This window comes from Coenobita brevimanus, chromosome 69 (assembly GCF_032717465.1).
Source record: "Coenobita brevimanus isolate Jiangsu-jjx chromosome 69, ASM3271746v2, whole genome shotgun sequence".
NCBI lineage: Eukaryota > Metazoa > Arthropoda > Malacostraca > Decapoda > Coenobitidae > Coenobita > Coenobita brevimanus.
Genome location: NC_137022.1, coordinates 601,027 through 619,112, shown reverse-complemented (window position 1 = coordinate 619,112; position 18,086 = coordinate 601,027). Strand labels below are relative to the sequence as shown.

Below are 18,086 nucleotides of genomic sequence, written 5' to 3'. Positions count from 1 at the left end.
GAAAGGTAGGGAATGTGAAGGTGGATGGAGTAGTTGGTGAGTGGGGTGTGCCTACAGTTGTGGATGATAATGGCAGTGCTTTAGTGGACATTTGTGCAGGGAGGGGGTTAGTGATAGGCAATACCCTCTTTAGGCACAAAATGTCGAGTGACGAGAAGGGTGGGTGGTGAACAGAACAATGGAAGGAAGTGATTGATTATGTCTGTGGATGAGAGAATGAGAAGGTGTGTAATGGATGCAAGAGCATGCAGAGGTTGGGGGAATGGACTTTTTGACGACAGTGTGGTGGTGGTGAAAGTCAAGGTTCATATGCAGTGGAGGAATAGGAGGAGGGAAGGACAGGAAGTAGTAGTCCATACAAAGAAAGGTTGCAAGAGGATGGAAAAAAGGTAGAATATAAGAGAGAAATGGAGGAGCGGTTGGGTAAATATGATTTGGAGCAGATGGGGGAGGTAGGTGTGCAAGATATTCACAGAAGAAATCTGTGCAGCATGTGAGGTGGTGTGTGAGGTGAAGAGAAGACAAAAAGGAGTGCAAGGAACAGCATGGTGGAATAGGTGAGACAAGCTATGGCACAAAAGAAGAAAGCATCTAATCAGTGGTTGGGAGGCAGAGGCATGGAGGAGGTTGAGGCAGAAGAGAAAGGTACAGTGTATGTACAGAGGAAGAGAGAGTTGAAAAGATTAGTAAGAGAGAGCAAGAAGAGAGTGGATGAGGAATTTGGAAGGAATTTGAGTGTAAAGTGGAGGGAATGGAAGAATTTGTTCTTGAAAGAGGTAAAGAGAGTAAGACAGGGTGATAAAGAAGTTAGATGGGGAGTGAAAAATAAAAGTGGTAGATTGCCAGTTGGGATGGGAGAAAAAGTGAGCAGATGGAGAGAGCATCATCTGGAACTGTTAAAGGTAGAGAACGACAATGATATGAGGATAAGTCGCTGGGGAATGGCTAGGAGAAGGAAGGAGGTGAGAAGAGAAAAAATCAGTAGGATGGAAGGATTGGAAGGAATGAAGAAAGTCAAAATGGGGAAAGCCCCAGGAATAGATGGCATTTATGGTGAAATGCTGAAGTATGGGGGGAAAGATAGTAGTAGAATGGATGTGATGTGCAGATTGGCCTGGGATGAAGGTATAGTCCCGGAGGATTGGAAGTCAGGTATAATTATTTCCCTGTACAATGGAAAAGGGGAAAAAGAAGTGTGTGGTAATCATAGGGGCATTTGTCTTCTTAGTGTATTAGGAAAAGTGTATGGTAGGATACTTATTGACAGAGTTAGGGAAATAACAGAAGAATTAGTTGGAGAAGAACAGGGAGGCTTTAGGAAGGGAAGAGGTTGTGTAGATCAGATATGCATTCTTAGGTCTTTAGTGGAAAAATTTCTAGAGAAGGGAAAGAAGTTGTATGCGGCTTTCATGGATTTGGAGAGAGCATATGACAGGGTGGATAGACAAGGATTGTGGAAAGTGTTAAAAATATGTGGAGTAGATGGGAAGTTGTTGAATGCCATGATGAGTATGTATGAGGGTGCTAAGGCTGCAGTGCATGTGGAGAGTGAATTGAGTGAATTAACTTATTTGAATGTTTGGCCATGTAGAGAGGATGGAGTGTGAGAGACTGAAGAGTAGAGTGTATGTGAGTGAGGTGGAGGAGGGCGAGGGAGGGGGAGGCCAAGGATGAGATAGAGGGATGGAGTGAAGAGGTATATGAGAGAGGGGATGTGAGCTAGGAGCAGGGCAGTGAAATGGCGAGGGACGGGGCGACATGGAGGCGATTTGTTTGTGGCTACCCCTTCTGGGATTAAGGTGTCTGGCAATAGATAGATAGATAAGAAACAAGAAAGGGAGCATGGAAGTAATAAAGTCACTGCATGACAGTATTGTGATACCAACTTTAATGTATGGAAGTGAAGCTTGGACCTTGTTGGGAGGACACAAGTCAAGAGTGAGAGCAGTGGAAATGAGTTATATGAGAGGAGCATGTGGAGTTACGTGGAGAGACAGACTGACAAATGAGGAAGTGAAGGAGTGTTGTGGTGTGGATGTGGATGTGATAGAAAGTACTCGGAGAAATACATTAAGGTGGTTTGGCTATGTGGAGGGGATGAAGAGCCGGAGATTAACGAGGAGTGTATGTGAGGTGGAGGGGGGAAGAGGGAGGGGGAGGCCAAGGATTAGGTGGAGGGATGGAGTACAGAAGTATATGAGAGAGGGGGGGTGAGCTGGGAGCAGGGCAGTGAAATGGCGGGGGACCTGGTGACATGGAGGCAATTTGTTTGTGGCCACCCCTTACAGAATTAAAGTGTCTGGCAGTAGCTGGATAGATAGGAAAGCTTTCTGGGAAGGGGGTTGGGGAATTTGCCAAGAAACCCCATCCTTAGCTGGGAAGAAAAGGTCAGAATAATGGTGATAGTGATGACAGTGAATAATATTCATTGTGGTTCCTGGAGTGTAGGCTTGGATGGTGGATGAATAGATGGCATGGAGAAGACAAACAACCACTGAAAGGAAAAAACACAAAACTTTGGTTCATTAACAGAGGGTTAATATGATTTATTTTTTGTGCATGATCATTTTCCTGAGGAACATACATAGAGGAAGAAAAAGAAACATGACCATGTACTGAAGTTGGATGAGGATTGCTTGAAGATATAATATTTTCTACATTGATGTATGGGTATGAAACATTACTAAGGCATAAGTGAATATTGAGGAGTGAGAGCAGTGGAAATAGCATTGTTATGGACCGTATGGAAGACAGAGTTGAATGCACAGGATAAGAACTAGGGTACTGGATCTAGTAAGGAGAAAGAAAGGGAAGAGATCCCACAGGCCTGTCTGCCCACACAACCCCAACCCCAGGCAGGGGACCAAGGACCTACTGTCCACCAGGTGTGGCCAGAAGCTGTGGCATTGGCCTCTGGGTACCCAGCCAGGGCAGCAACAGGAATGCCCTCTAGGCATACCTTGGCACAATGACTGCCCTGCCATTATGTACCCAGTGACAGAGCAGCCTCCTGGGGTGCTTCTTCCAGGTTGGGGCCTGTCTCTGTTGGGCAGAATCAACAGCCTGGAAGCTACAATGCCCTGTACTGTGTGGCACAGATCCAAGCCCCATCCCATCCTCATCCAAAGCCATGCCAGCGGAGCCTGTCCCTTGCTTCCCCTGATGTCAGCCATTAGGTAGCAGGGGCAGAGTTCATACTATTGGTGGCTTCAGCTTCAGATATGTAGTAAGGTACAGTGAATGGTATGTAAAGTGCATGTAGTATGGTGATAAGACAGAGAGAGAAAAGTGTTTGGGAGAGTATGCTGGCCTACTCTCCATGTCTGTGACACATTGAGAAAAGTCAGAAAGGGGAATGGTCAGGATAGCTTGAAGCTAAGGAAACAGGAGCTCTTGGTCTCCCTGTTGCCAGCTTGCCCATCCTCCCTGGGAGTACTGCCCTGATTGGTTGGTGCTATGGCCGACTCCCTCCAGTTCATGAAATATGTGATTGATGATAAGTGATGTAAGGAAGTTGACTGACATAAGGTAAAAGAGTGTGTATTATGGTCTTTCAGATTAATCAAGACTTTTAAAGATCATTGAATGAGGACAAAATAACATTGTTCTCATTAATGCTAGGAAGACCAGATATTTCCAGTTTACTGATAGACATATTGCTTCTATATCACATTCAGTGTAACCAATATTCCTCTCTCTCAAAAAGAATTTAAATTCCCAGTGTTTCGCCTAACAATACCCTCAGTTGGACCTCTCGTGTTAGATCACTTGATAAACCACCTCGAGGGAATTGGTTTATTGGTTTATTATGCAGAATCCGCAACTTCTTTACTGACGAGCAGTTTCTTATCGTTTATGAAGGCTCCAGCATGCTTGCATGCATTGCCGTTGGTCAGCTAATGGCGGTTTTTCACACTGCTCAGTCTCTGGCATCCTCCCTATTCAGTCCCTATCTCTGAGGTCACTCTGTGACCTTGTACAGTACCAGGTCTTTTTTTGGTCTGCCTCTTGCATCCCAACCTCAGCATTCGCACTTCTCACCTTCCACACCCAGTTGTCTTTAGCTATAATTTATCAGTCATGTGCACTTTCATTTCAAATATTCGCACACTCTTGTGGGTTGGATACGAAATCATTGCACTAAAACATCCATCCATCCATCCATCATCACCTAATCCTACGTTGCCCCATGAGGAGCGTAGGAGCAACTGGACAGAATTCAGAACAAAGCTATGAGAATTATTAATAACCCAGCAGTTACGAAACACTACCGCCCCAACAGGTAGGAAGGAATGTTGCCTTCATAGTATTAGTTTGTAGATACTTTTATAGTAAATGCTCAGATGAAGTTGCATCCCCTGTGCCACCTCTCCACACTTTCCTGCATGCTAAGCAGACATTTGGTAGTGCTCTCGACTTCGCACTGCCATATTGCAGAACTTCTGCCTGTCAGAATTCCTTTATTCCTCGAACCACTTCTCTTTGAAACTCGCTTCCCCAAACTAGTTTCCCCACAAACTTTAACCTACAATAGCTCAAGTCTAATTATTACAGATTTTTAAAAATGAATGGAGGACACCCTTAATATGGTGTGTAGATTTTTTTTAATGTTTGTTTTTTCCTTTCCTCAGTATTGGATGGAATGACTGTATCTTGCAGATGTATAATAAAGTGTTTCTAGGAAGAAAAATGGAAATATGAATGCCATTAGGAGCTATTATTGTAAAGGTATTCTTGTGTGTGTGAAATGAAGCTAAGATTGTTTGATCCGTTCACACTGGGCATAGTGTTTATAATCTCTCTCTCTCTCAGATCAATGTGAGGGCAAGAAGTTCTAAGACAAGGACCAGGATGAATTTTAAGTGTGTTTGTGTTTGTGTGTGTGTGTGTGTGTGTGTGTAAGTGTGTGTGTGTAAGTGTGTGTGTGTAAGTCTGTTTTAACAAAATTGGGTAACTCAAACTTTTCCCCACCTCAGTGTGGAATCAAATATGCATAATTTCAGACAGCAGGTGATGTCAAACCACACAGCAACCACCTCCTCCCTCATTTATAGTGGGCATAAGGATTAGAATTGTTTATGTTGGTGACATTTGCCAAGTGAGATTGTATTTGGAAAATGCCTTGCTGTTAAGGAGTGAAGGATAGGTTTTCAAATGAACTGTTGCTTGTAATAACTAGAGTTTGTTGAGAGAGAGTGTGATGATAGGTGCAGTTCTGAATGGATATGCGGAGGAGTGCTTAGTGGGCTGGATTATGGCACTAGGATGTTGAAGGTGAGAGAATTCTTGAATCTGATGATGCATCAGACATGGTCACAGGCCACACAATGTTTATGGTGACAGCAAGCTGATTTTGCCACACCTTGTATTGATTTTTTATGGACAGGAAACATGAGGATGAGTTGCTTATGTTTGACATGATACTGAAAAGAAGTAGGGAAGGAAAAAAAGATTCATGTCCTGAGAATAGTATGGATGCTGAGGTATCCAGATGTTACAGATGTATTTCAAGAGATGTGCACTGTGGAAAAGACTGGAACAGAGTTGATAGTGTAAAGGACCAGTGGGACACACTAAAACTTGGCCTTTTTGAAGCAGTGGAGAAAGATTGTGGCTGGACAAAATGCCCACCTTGGCACAGTGTATTTGCATTGGAAGGGCAGTAGATGTAGCAGTGAAAAAGAAAAGAAGACTGTTCTGGCCCAGGAAAAGGGTGGCAGTAATGAGCTTTACCTGCCTCCTAAATGAAGAGCTAAGGCAAAATTAAGACAGGACAGTCTATTTCAAGACATTTTGACAAATAATAGGTAGTACTGGTAATAGGAATGTAGTAGGCAGCCTGTGTAAAAAATTATTTTGGTAATATTGTTGGAAGTACTCCTGAGTGTGGAGTTTGACTTGGAAAGGGATAACTTGAACCCAGCAGCATCAGCTCAGAGACCACCCTCTGATTGAGTGCAGCAGTGTGAATTACATTAAAATGAAGATTGTGACTGGTAGATCTTTCAGTTAGTTGCTGAAGTGTTGGAAGCTTCAGATAATGTAGGTGTTAAGTTGGTGACTGCCTTCATCATTACAGCTTAGAGGGAGGATTTGTGCTGGATGACTGGCTAAAGAGTGTGATTGTAAATGTTTATAACAGGAAGGGAAATTAATGTGGTGACTAAAGTGACCTGAAGCTATAAGAATGGATAATTAAAGTTGGTGAGAGGGTGTGGGAGAATATGATTAGGAAAAGTGAAAATTAACCCATTCACTCATGGTACGCTATGATGTAAGCACTTCCCCCTCCCCCCCCTCCTACTGTGCTGTATATGGTGGTACTCCTGATAGCTTGACAGTTTTGGCTCAGCCATTAAACAGTAAGGGTGGCCTTCTCTGCTTGTGTTAGGTCTCAGAGATCCTATGATCACTAGTATTGGAATTTTCTTATTTTTGCTGTAAAACTGATGTATGTTACAGCATTTCAACTTATCATGGCTGCAAGATAAAAGTTACAGAGGTGTTGTAGTTGCCTGCATACAGGAGAAAGGATTGCAGTTTTTATTATGCTCTTATTATTTTACTGTACCTGGTTCATTGAAGAAAAAGAAAATGAATTAGAGATGAACAAAAACTGCAGACTTGTCAGCTGTTGAAGGGTTCAGAATTTCAGTTTGTTTTTATGCTAGGTTAGGGTACTACAGATGCTGTTTTTATAGCTGGGAAAATACAGAAGTACTTTACCTGGCAGAAAGGAAAGAACTTCATCTAGTTTTTGTGAATGTGAAGAAGCTGTTTGATAGAATACCCAGAGAATTCATACAGTGGGCAGTGAGAAAGTGTTTTCTGGACAAGTGGCTGGTATGCATAATAATTAGAATGTATCCTGACTCAAATAACTATATAAGAGTATGTGGAATAGACAGTGAGTTTATAGTAAAGGTGGGGATCTACCAAGGATTTGTTTTGATTCTTATGTTTATATGGTATTTGAAGCACTGTCATGAGTTTTCAGGTGTTGGTTACTGTAAGAGATGTTATGTGATGTGGTATGGATGCTGATAGTAAGAATTGTGTTGTGGAGAAATTAAGGTAGTGGAGGGAGGGTTTGCATTTTGGTAATTTGAAAGTGATTGTAGGGAAGATAAAAGTTTTGGTTGATAGTGTGGACAGAAAGTGATTGGTGGAGTTTGGACAGTAGATTTTTCCACATGCAAAATGGGGTATGATAGTAACCTCATCTTGTATGGTGCTTTTGAAAGGTGGGTGCATTAGAGATGAAACAGTGTTTAAGTTAGATTGCAGAGTATAAGTAATCATGAGTATGCCATATGCAAGGGAGGTCATGTGGCCCAGCTAAGGCTTGAGGAGATTCGTGGTGAGGATTTTTTTTTTTTAGTGTGAAAATGAGTTTTAACACCTGTAGGATATAAATAGTGCAGGGGTAGTGTAGAGGCAAGCTTAATGGCAAACTGGAGAGCTGTTGCCCCTCCTGACTGTTAAGGGACTCTCTCTGTGTATGGAAGGGACACCTTATGCTTTGTATGTGCATAGTGTAATGCTGTGTGTAGTGAAAGAGGAAGACATTCACAGAGTTCAGTACTGTATAACAAAATGAAAATGGTGTGGTAGCTGTGCAGTGTCATATTGAGGAATAGAGCATTGTGTGCAGGCTTAAGAGAACGGTTGAGGACTGATAATGTTGGTGAGGTTTGCACTTTACTAGGTTGATGTGGTTTAACACATGAACAGAATGTGTTAGACTAATTGGGTGGAACATTGTAAAGACCTAAATTTGAAAGGGATAGCCCTTGTTGGCAGAGCAGGGTAAATGTGGGATTAGGTCCTGAGAAGTGACCCCAGGGTTTGAGGATATGATCAGAATACTGCAGGAGACCATGAAGCCTGGAAAGCAGTTATCAGGTGAAAAAAAGGCTGACACATGCAGACATGGAAAACTGCCTTTTATGAATTTGTGTGTGTTTATGTACAGTACTTCCTAGTATAGGTAAGAGCCAATCCCATAGCACCCTTTTTGAGATGTAGGGACCTGAGAATAGGAGGCTACTGTGATCAGGAATATGGGTAGAAAATCACCCTGGACTGCTATTGGTATTCAGTGATTGAATAACCTGTAGTCACCTGTGAGTTGCAACCCTGTGTGCTAGACCAAGCTGTCACTGACTGGTACTTTCTGATTTTTTAGATCCCCAGTCAGTATATATAGTGTCTTTGTGTAATTTACAGGATAGTTTAATAATTACAATAGTGAATCATTTTTATTTTCAGAACCTTTTTAGCATAGTTGAACTTTAGTGAATTGAGATGTCATCATTTGATTTGCATAGAATTATGTTTCTTAAGTACACTACATTACCGTGCCAAGAAATGGTCATGTTTAAGATTCATCATCATCTTATCTGATTCCTGCCCCTCATTGCTATCTTAAGATTGGGTGGGGAAAAAAAAGGTTATCCAGACTTCGAAGTTGAATGTAGTCCATGATGGTGTAGGGAGTACCCATCTCAGCCATACCTTCACAGCAGCCGTGTTTAAAGTTAATTTTTAATATTTTCTTTTCTTATGTTTCCTATTGCTTTTCCAGGGCATGAGCAGTGTATTCTTCAATAAGGGTGAGAACTGCATTGCTGCTGGTCGACTGTTTGTTGAGGAAGCCATACATGATGAGTTTGTGCGCAGAATTGTCGAGGAATGTAAGAAAATGGTGAGTTCCTCAAGCTCTGGTGGTCTTTAATTTTTTGTTATTAGTATCCTTTCATTTAATGCAAATATTGTTGGAAAGATATGTTAGAGGCACCAGTTCTGACCTCATACTTATAAAAGTTAATATGTACAGTAATTCTATTTACTTTGACCTTGTTTTGCCATTCAGGAAACATGTTTATGGTGTTTTTATAGCAATAGGTTGCTGTATTAAATAACGTAAATCATAGAGTCTTATATTGATAGAGCCACAACTGACCACTAAACCTTCACTGTTAAGTACTGTTTTAATACTGGACACCATATAGAAAGATATTTGTAGGCATAACTGCTTACTTCATACAGTATTACCTTCCTGAATCTAGATGACATCCATTTTAATTTGTACCAGATGATTTTACTAAACTTTTGAAAGGCCTTTCATGTGGGGAGGATTTATCAAGGCTGTATCTAACTTATCCTGTTAAAAAAAAAAATTATCCCATGCTGAAGAAAATATTCAGGAGGGGGTGGGAATAAAATGAAAAAGAAATCCCAAGGCTCAGTGGGGAAGTACAATTTCAGTGACAGAGACCCATATTATACAGGTAATTGGGGACCCGTTGAACCGAGGTACTGCACATGGCCCCCAGAATCATAAGGCCCACCTGGACAAGCTGCTGGAGTACATAGACACAGGGGTGAAGGAGGGCGCCACGCTGGTCTATGGCGGCAAGAGAGTTGATCGTCCCGGCTACTTCCTCCACCCTACTGTGTTCACTAATGTTGAGGATCACATGTTCATTGCCAAGGAGGAGAGTTTTGGCCCTATCATGGTCATCTCCAAGTTTGGCAATGGGTGAGTGGTGTAAGAGTGATTGCCAGAATGGAGGTCAGTTGTTCAGGGTGTGGGCTGTTTGGTGTTAGTTGAACATGCTGGAGAAAGTGAATACAAACATGGCATTACAGTCACTATATATAATAATGGATTAATGAATTTAGTGTTCTTAGTATGAGAGTGAGCAAAAATATATCAATACTGCGGTCACAAGATAAATAATTAATTTACCAGTTTGCCTTACTTTCCTAATTAAAGTTTTGTATAACGCTTCTGACAGTGAGGTTGAAGAGGTGGTGGCTCGTGCAAACAACACCGAGTATGGGTTGGCATCTGGTGTGATGACTCGGGATGTATCCAAGGCCCTCTTGGTGTCTGAGAAACTTGATGCCGGCACCTGCTTTGTCAACACCTACAACAAGACTGATGTTGCTGCACCCTTTGGAGGATTCAAGCAGAGTGGGTTTGGTAAGGACCTGGGTGAAGAAGCGCTTCACGAGTACCTCAAGACCAAGACCATCACATTTGAGTACTGAGCTGGAAAAAAAGTGCTGAGGCTCTGTTTGTGGCACCCATGCAGTCATGGAGCAAGGACATTGATGCACAAGCTAACTTACTATTAGTTTCCTCAGGTAACTAAGATTTGTTTTTTGCAGGAATGACAGAGAAAGGAGCATGTTGCAACCTATGTCTAGTATGTCGTGCAAAAACAAAGTATATAGCCTTATGATTTAACTTTAAATTGCTAAGGAAAAGTCAGTCCCCAAGTTGTGATATTTATGAAGCAGATGACAAAGATAGAATATGTGGGGCCTGTCAGTATCGCTGCTGAATATCCTTAACCCCTAATAACCGATGTCTGATGGCTGTCAGTTTTGGGTCCTGCTACGTCAAGTCCTAATACTGAATCGTAGCCAGGCTGAATATATATATACTGTACATATATATTTATCTTGCATTTTTTTTTTTTTTTTTTTTTTTATGCTCAACTTGTTTTATGCCTAGGCACATAATTCATATTGATTTTAGTGATGTCTGTAAGGTTATTTGACGAAAAAAATGTATTTTCCAAAATATTTTCGCGTTCGTTCTTACGTGAGGGGTGACTTTTTTTTTTTGTAGTGCGGTAACCATTAGACATAGGAGAGTGAAATATAATTTTCAGGTGTGTAAATTCAAGCTCTTGAAATCTGTAAGACCAAAATTTACCTCGGTGATAATTGAAAAATCGGACCCAAAATGTGGCTGGGAGGATATTCAGGGTGGGAGACGTGGTCATTAGGGGTTAATAATGCGAGATGCTGGCTGATAACAGTATGACCAAATGTGCTCTGTAAATACCCGTGAAGACCAGCTCCTCTTCATAACTTAAGCCTAAAGCATAAGACTAAAAGTTACAAGAGTGCAACTGTGGTAAATTATTGTGTATCTCGGCTGTTATTCTCTTGCTCAGTGGTATTTAATGGAGGTATCTGTCAGTAATGCCAGTGTTCATTTTTCTTCCTTTTTCAACACTTTCACCTTTACAGGACACTGATTAATTTTATTCAGGCTACCACAAGACAGTTGTTCAGCTAAGCAAAGTTTTTCTATTCAAATTGTTGAGAAATGTCTGTATTGTCTGTGGGATCATTTGAATTTTTGATTACCTGAACACAGTTGTCTGAATTTAGCCTGAATAAATTAACCAAGTGGGTCCATGGCACCAAAAGAATTAAAGGGATATTTTGAAATGGTATAGAGTAATCAGCATCATTAAATACAAGTACAGTAATGCTTGTGTCACAATGATAATTTTTCAAGAAAACATTTTTAAAGAAGTACTGTGTGAAGAGGTAATGTTTGTAATATATAGATAAACAAATCTTTCAGAATCATTTCAAGAATAGGTGTGTTTCACTGCACATAATTTCTATACTGTATGTGGCAGTTTTAGATTTTTATATCAGTAGTACTTTTACAGCAGATGTGTAGTATAATTTCTGTAGTTAACCTATTTTTGATAAAGTGAATAACTAGCAGTGAAGGCTTAGTATTTAAATCAAGAGCAGCTTGTGGCACTTAAATAATAAGTACTGTTACAAATCAAACATTGAGCACTTCCCCTCCGGCTGCCGCATTGAAAAGTACTGTTTTAATTTTTTTTGTGATGACAGTATGAAGCACACAACTAACGAGTATGAGAAGCTTATAGACTATGTGAAGTGTGAGGAATGAGAAGAATGGAAGATAGGACATAGATGACAGGGGATTGTTAGAGAGAGAGAGAGAGAGAGAAACTTGGTAGAATTGGGAGGATAGTCACATTCCTCAGACCCTGCCAGGCTGTTATTTAGAGTTTGAAATTGTTAAAATATTACAGTATTTATAAATAACACTTAGGCATCTAAGATGCCCTCTCAGCTGAATGAAATCATCTGGCGTTAGCCAGAATAGGACACAGAGTTGCCATGACTTATAAAGGGCTAATGGTGACTGTATTAACTGTCAGGTTGTAACTCATTTTCAGCAGAATGAAATCAAGCATTATCTGAAATAAAATGTAGAGTTGTTCTAAACCTGTGAATGTTGTTATAAGTGTATTGTAAGAAATGATAGTTTACATTAGAACACAGCAGCAGAGTACCATTTATAATGTGCCAAACCTGTACCTGGTGATGGGGTAGTCCAGCACAGGTATTAGAATTAAAATCCTTATAACTAAAATTTTTGAGTGAGAACATAAAAGTTACCATATATTGTACTGGTAAGTCATCGTCAGATGTAAAATCAGGTTGTGCCAGTATGAGGCAATGTACAGTATTTGTTTGTCATATTGTACACATTTTTGTACTTCAGTGGTTACTCTGCTACGTGCAAGTTGTGGCTGTGGATGCCTAGTGATATAGTGGTATAGTACACCAGTCAAGCAATGGCCTTGCCTTTGGAACAAGGGCTTGAATCTCTAAGAGGTGACTGGTGATGTACATTGCTGCCAAGGGCATGGGTTAGTTTGTTGCTCGTAAATGTTCCCGACCATGATAACTTAGTCTTGGATTCCTCTGGTAATATGGAATTGGCTGTTTCTTGTATTTGCCATGTGCATACAGTATATTTTTCTCAGTGTACCATTCATTTCATACTCCTCCTGCCCTAGTGCACCTGAGTCAGTAGATAAGGTATTGATGAGTTTGTGCAGTGTGTGGTGGTGCTTCCAGGTTCTGTGCACCCAGGTCTTAGTACAACAGCGATGGAATGTGCGTAATGCTTAGCCGTGCTTCACTACCGTGCTGTAAATTGGCAATAAACTAGTTTCTGATTTTCCTGTATTGTTTGCTGTGCATGCAGGTTTTCCGTTATTACAGTTGGCTGCTTAGGTAATTGAAACCATGAAATACACTTCTGCAGGTTGTGTTTTATCTGCTCCCCTGGCAGATTTTAGACTTAATTCTCCATTTAATGACTCAGAGGTTATAGTACCTGTACAAGCTGTACATCCATAGTGTGCCTAGGTTATGGTTCCTAACTTGGGCAGTAGAGGGGACGGATGGGCATAGGTTACAGCATATAGCAAGTGTTCATTAAATAGTTCCCCAATACTCCCCAGGGGCATCGAAATGGGTTCTTGGGGGTATCCAGAAAGGCACTGTATCGTTTATAAAGGTTTCAACATGCTTGCATGCATCAGCCTTGGTCACCTAATGGCAGCTCTCCACATTGCTCGATCTCTGGCAGTCTCCCTGTTCACTCCCATATCCCCGAGGTCACACTCTATGACCTTGTCCTGGGCTTTTTTTGGTCTGCCTTTAGCAGCCCTACCCCCAGTGTTCGCACTTCTCACTTTCTGCACCCAGTTGTCATCCTCCATCCTCTCCACATGCCCAAACCATCTCAATCTGCCCCTCCTCATCACAGCACCAATACACTCCAGTCCCATCTTTCTTCTCAATTCTTCAATCATAAACGTAACTTACACAGGCCGTGCACTCATTGACACACATCATCATCATCATCATCATCTGGACCTCCATTCCCACCCTAGGACAGGGTGAGGAGTAGCAATGTCCAGACAGCCCAAATTTGCCCAATCCAATAGGCCATGCTTATATTCACTCATCATTCAAGCCCCAGGAATTCTGGCTCAATCGGATACACCGAAAACATTCACCACGTTTTGTAGCTTCACATAAACGTATCTGATAGAGTCAATCTAATCAGTTTCGTGTGTGTCTTTCTATGCATATTCTCTTCCTTTACTACCCAGGTTGCACTGCCATACAGCATTACACTCCTAACACATGCTTCATACAAAGATCCCTTAGCATGGAGGGAGAGCCCTCTCAATGTCAGGAGAGGCAACAGCTCCCTGCACCTCCTCCAGCCACTCGTTGCCCTAGCCAGAGCTAGCTGCAGCACCACCTCCAGCACATAACATGTCCTCCTAATAAAGAAACTGCCACACACTCAAGAGGCTCTCCAGCAAGATCAATCCAATCATGTCTTACAATCACAATATGCTCTCCCTGACACTGCATGCACGAAATCAGCATTATCTCACAGTCTGCCTCTAATACCACTACATCTCTTATGCACCCACTTATCACAAATACTGCTTAAGATGGAGTTACTTCCCACATCCTTGTAGCAAACCACACATAGCTACTCTCCCTCTTCCTTGACAGTACCAGGAGCACTATTCATCATCATTTTTGTTATATATGCATTTACCCTCAAAATTCCTTGTGCCCCATTCTGTCTCTTCACTTCCCAAATCTTTCCTCTGTCTCCCTTTCATTCTCTGGAGTCAGCTAACCTAACCTAAGGTAATCTGTCCCATACATAATTATATTTTCATTGTTACCTCCACCAAGGAGGTTATGTTTTACCCCGCATTGGTTTGTTTGTCTGTCCATCTGTTAGCAGGATTACTCAAAAAGTTATGAATGGATTTTGATTAAATTTTGTGTAAGGGTGGGCCATGGGCCAAGGAAGAAATGATTAAATTTTGAGACGGATCTGGAGTGTCCTGCACAATATCTCCAAAAGTTCACAATGAATTTCAATGAAGTTTTATGGAAAGGTGGGCCATGGACCAAGAAAGAATTAAGTTTTGGGGTGGATCCGGATCTGGATCCAGATCCTTTTTAATGGCAATGGCATTAGTGGAGGCATGCGCTTTCTGAGCACTTTCTAGTTTGATGATGGATCTCCGTACTCAACAGTGTACTTATATACTACGGTATTGCACAAAAAAGTATCCTTATTAAAGTGAAGTGAGTCATTTTGGCGCAGCGGACGACAAAATATGGAATACTGACACTAATTGTGGACTCCAGCATTCACATGAGTAAGGATACCTTTTTGAATGATAGTACACCTTCATGAAGTAATTAAATAATTTGCAAGATTGTTGAAAAAAAAATTGAGGTAGTTCTATGTCTCCTTGAAGAGTACCCATATTTTTCTTATTTTTCTGCCTGTTCATTTGGCTGGATTGACTTGGAGGTCCCTACCTGGCTATGGTGACTTCTATTACCATAAGGTGAGGGCCGTAAAAGAGAATGGAAGGGCTTCATATAGCCGAACGTGTGGAAATGTGGCATATGTAAATGAAAATACAGTATGATAGGCCTATGCACATGGGAAAGTTTAACTGGAATTATAAAAGTTTTATATCATTGTGGGGACTAGTCATAATGAAGATTTTAATAAAATCCAAAACTTCTTCATGTAGAGGTGCATTGATGAGTAATCCTTGCCTGCTAAAGGGTTAACAAGCTTTAGTAGCCAACACAGAGACAGAATGTGTGTGAAGTAATCTCTATATACTGATTGAATTTATATTTTTTGACATTCAGACCCTTAACTGGATCACTAACTGGTACTGTATATACAGATCTAAATATTCTTCTGTTATGATTTTCCTATAATAACAATATTTTCTAACATTTTACAAGTTTGAACCGACATTGTTATTTACAGTACCTCAGTTAAACAACCAGAGTGTTCTCCAGAGTTGATTAAATCCTCAGGTAACACCAAAATTATCAAATGAACTCCGGGTTAAGGGGGGGGGGGAATCGCTTATCCCTGGTGCTCGTCCTGACCTTGGTCAGCTGTAGGTCCAACTTGGTCCAAGGTTATGCTGTATTTTTAGTTAGCAACTACCTCTGCCAACCCAGTGTGTGTACATGCAACTGGGGTAGGCCACACATAGGGTTTGACTATGTGATTACTGAAATACGAGATGTACCAAGGGGAGACCACATAGAGGCGCGAGAAAAGCTCGAGCAACCGGGACAAGACAGACATACGTCCCCGAACACCACGGACCCCTCTTCCCCTCAACGGAATCTGCGAGAGGTACATCGCCCTACTGCATTACCCTCTACCTGGACAAGGGCTCACCAAAATCAGGGCAGGATCTGTGTGCCGGCAGACTCCCCCAAGTAGGACCATGACGACACCCACCGTGCTCGTTGGGGAAAGGACGCCCACTGTGCTCCTTTTACCTACTGCCCCCCATTGGACTGCGATGATGCCCACCATGCTCGTCAGGGAAAGGACACCCACCATGCTGCTTTTACCTACTGCCCCCCATAGGACCACGATGACACCCACCATGCTCCTTTTACCTACTGCCCCCCCGTATAACTGCGACGATGCCCACCGTGCTTGTTGGGGTAAGGACGCCCAAGTGCTTCTTTCACCTACAGCCACCAACACGACTGCGACGAAGCTCACCATGCTCGTCAGGGAGGGAGCACCCACCATGCTTCCCTCACCTGCAGCCCCTGCCCGGAGCAGGACCACGGTGATGCCCACCGTGCTCGCCAGGGAGAGGACGCCCACTGTGCTCCTCTCGCCTGCAGTCCCAGGGTCCAGCAGAACCGCAGCAGCACCCACTGTGCCCGCCAGGGAGGGAACACCCACTGTACTTCCCTCACCTGCAGCCCCTGCTCGGAGCAGGACCGCGGCGATGCCCACCGTCCTCGCCAGGAGAGGATGCCCACTGTGCTCCTCTTGCCTGCAAGTCCCAGGGTCTAGCAGAACCGCAGCGGCGCCCACCATGTCTGCTGGGGAGGCCCTGCCCATCGTGCAGGCCTCATCTGCTGAACTTTCAGCACTTACAGAGGGCCACGACCCTTGCTCACTTCACTCTGGAGCTCCAGAGGACGAGCGGGTCTCACCCCTTGCTCGCCTCACGTCTCTAGGAGCAGAGCAGGCTCCCCAGCGGAGTCGCTGCAGAAAGGGGTCTGGAATGGCCCTACGGTGAGTCCTAGGGTGCACTCAATCCAGCCAGTGCCCCTAAGTCACTAGTCACTGTCGGACTCCTGAAAGAAGAAAGACCACAGGCAACCCCTGTTGGACTCCAACGAAGGCGGGACCACAGGCACCGGACGCCCCCAGAACTCCCAGCTGAGACTTCCCTAGACAAGCTGGCGAACTGTCCTCCCTGAAGGGCAGGCGCAAGGAAGCAGACCTACTAGACCTGAGGGCTGACACACCAAGGGAGGCCCCTCCACTGAAAGGCTTCCCTCTACACCATCCCGCAGCCCTCATCCAATGATCAGGAGTGAAATAATGTTCCCACGCCCCTTCAGAGAGTGCACACCTGACAAGATACCTCCCACACCTGGGTGCCACCTGCAGTTATTTTACCAGCCCACTAGTTCCAAACTTAGACCCTATACAGGGTGACCCAGAAAAATCTCCCACATTTCAAAGGTAAATGAAAAAATGGTTAAAGATAATCAAAATATTATTTGCACACATGAAACTTCATTCAATACAGTTTTTATTCATCATGTTTTAAAAACATCCTCCAAATGGTGGCCGTCATTGTCTATACCCTTGGAGGCGATTTCTGAAGGCTGCCATGACTCGACAGGTCATGTCGGGTGGAACAGCGGCTATCTCCTGCTGAACAGGAACCTTAAGGGCTTCAAGAGTTTGGGGTCGATGAGTATACACTCGTGATTTAAGGTGGCCCCACAGAAAAAAATCACAAGGGGCAAGGTCAGGGAACGGGCTGGCCACCCAACATCGTCACGCAATGAGATCACTCGATCCGGAAACATTTCCCCCAGCACTTGTAATGATCTTCGAGCTGTGTGTGCTGTAGCTCCATCTTGCTGAAACTACACTTCGAGTTCTTCAAGCTCAAGGTGTTCGAGTTGTGGCCTTAGAAAGTTTTCAAGCATATCAATGTAATGGTCAGAAGTTACGGTAACAAAACCACCCTCTTCAAAGAAATAAGCACCCACAATGCCAACATCGGCAACAGCACACCACACAGTCACTTGATCGGAGTGCAATGGTCTTTTGTGTAGCATGTGAGGGTTGTATTCAGACCAATAGCAAAAATTTTGTTTGTTTACAGAGCCACTCAAATGAAAATAAGCTTCGTTGCTGCACAAGAGAACAGCATCTTCTGGAACATGTTGCAGAATGTTCTCACATAACTCCCTGCGGCTTATCCAGTCTCTCGCATTGAGTTCTTGCACAACCATCATTTTGTATGGATGGAAGTGAAGGTCTTTGTGAAAGGTTCTCATTGCAGTTACCCGGGATATCCCTACAG

General features: G+C 42.8%; 1 protein-coding gene across 4 annotated transcripts in view; it reads left to right on the top strand.

Moving 5' to 3' along the window:
• LOC145405982 (cytosolic 10-formyltetrahydrofolate dehydrogenase) overlaps nucleotides 1-12,816 on the top strand; it is a 123,407-nt gene extending 110,591 nt beyond the window's left edge. For all 4 annotated transcript variants that reach the window (XM_080277162.1, XM_080277163.1, XM_080277164.1 and 1 more), the window contains exons 15-17: nucleotides 8,588-8,707; nucleotides 9,294-9,544; nucleotides 9,804-12,816. In XM_080277162.1, the coding sequence (XP_080133288.1) occupies nucleotides 8,588-8,707; nucleotides 9,294-9,544; nucleotides 9,804-10,059 (627 nt within the window). In that variant the 3' untranslated portion in view covers nucleotides 10,060-12,816. The remainder of the gene's footprint in view (nucleotides 1-8,587; nucleotides 8,708-9,293; nucleotides 9,545-9,803) is intronic.
• Nucleotides 12,817-18,086: the final 5,270 nt, after the last annotated feature.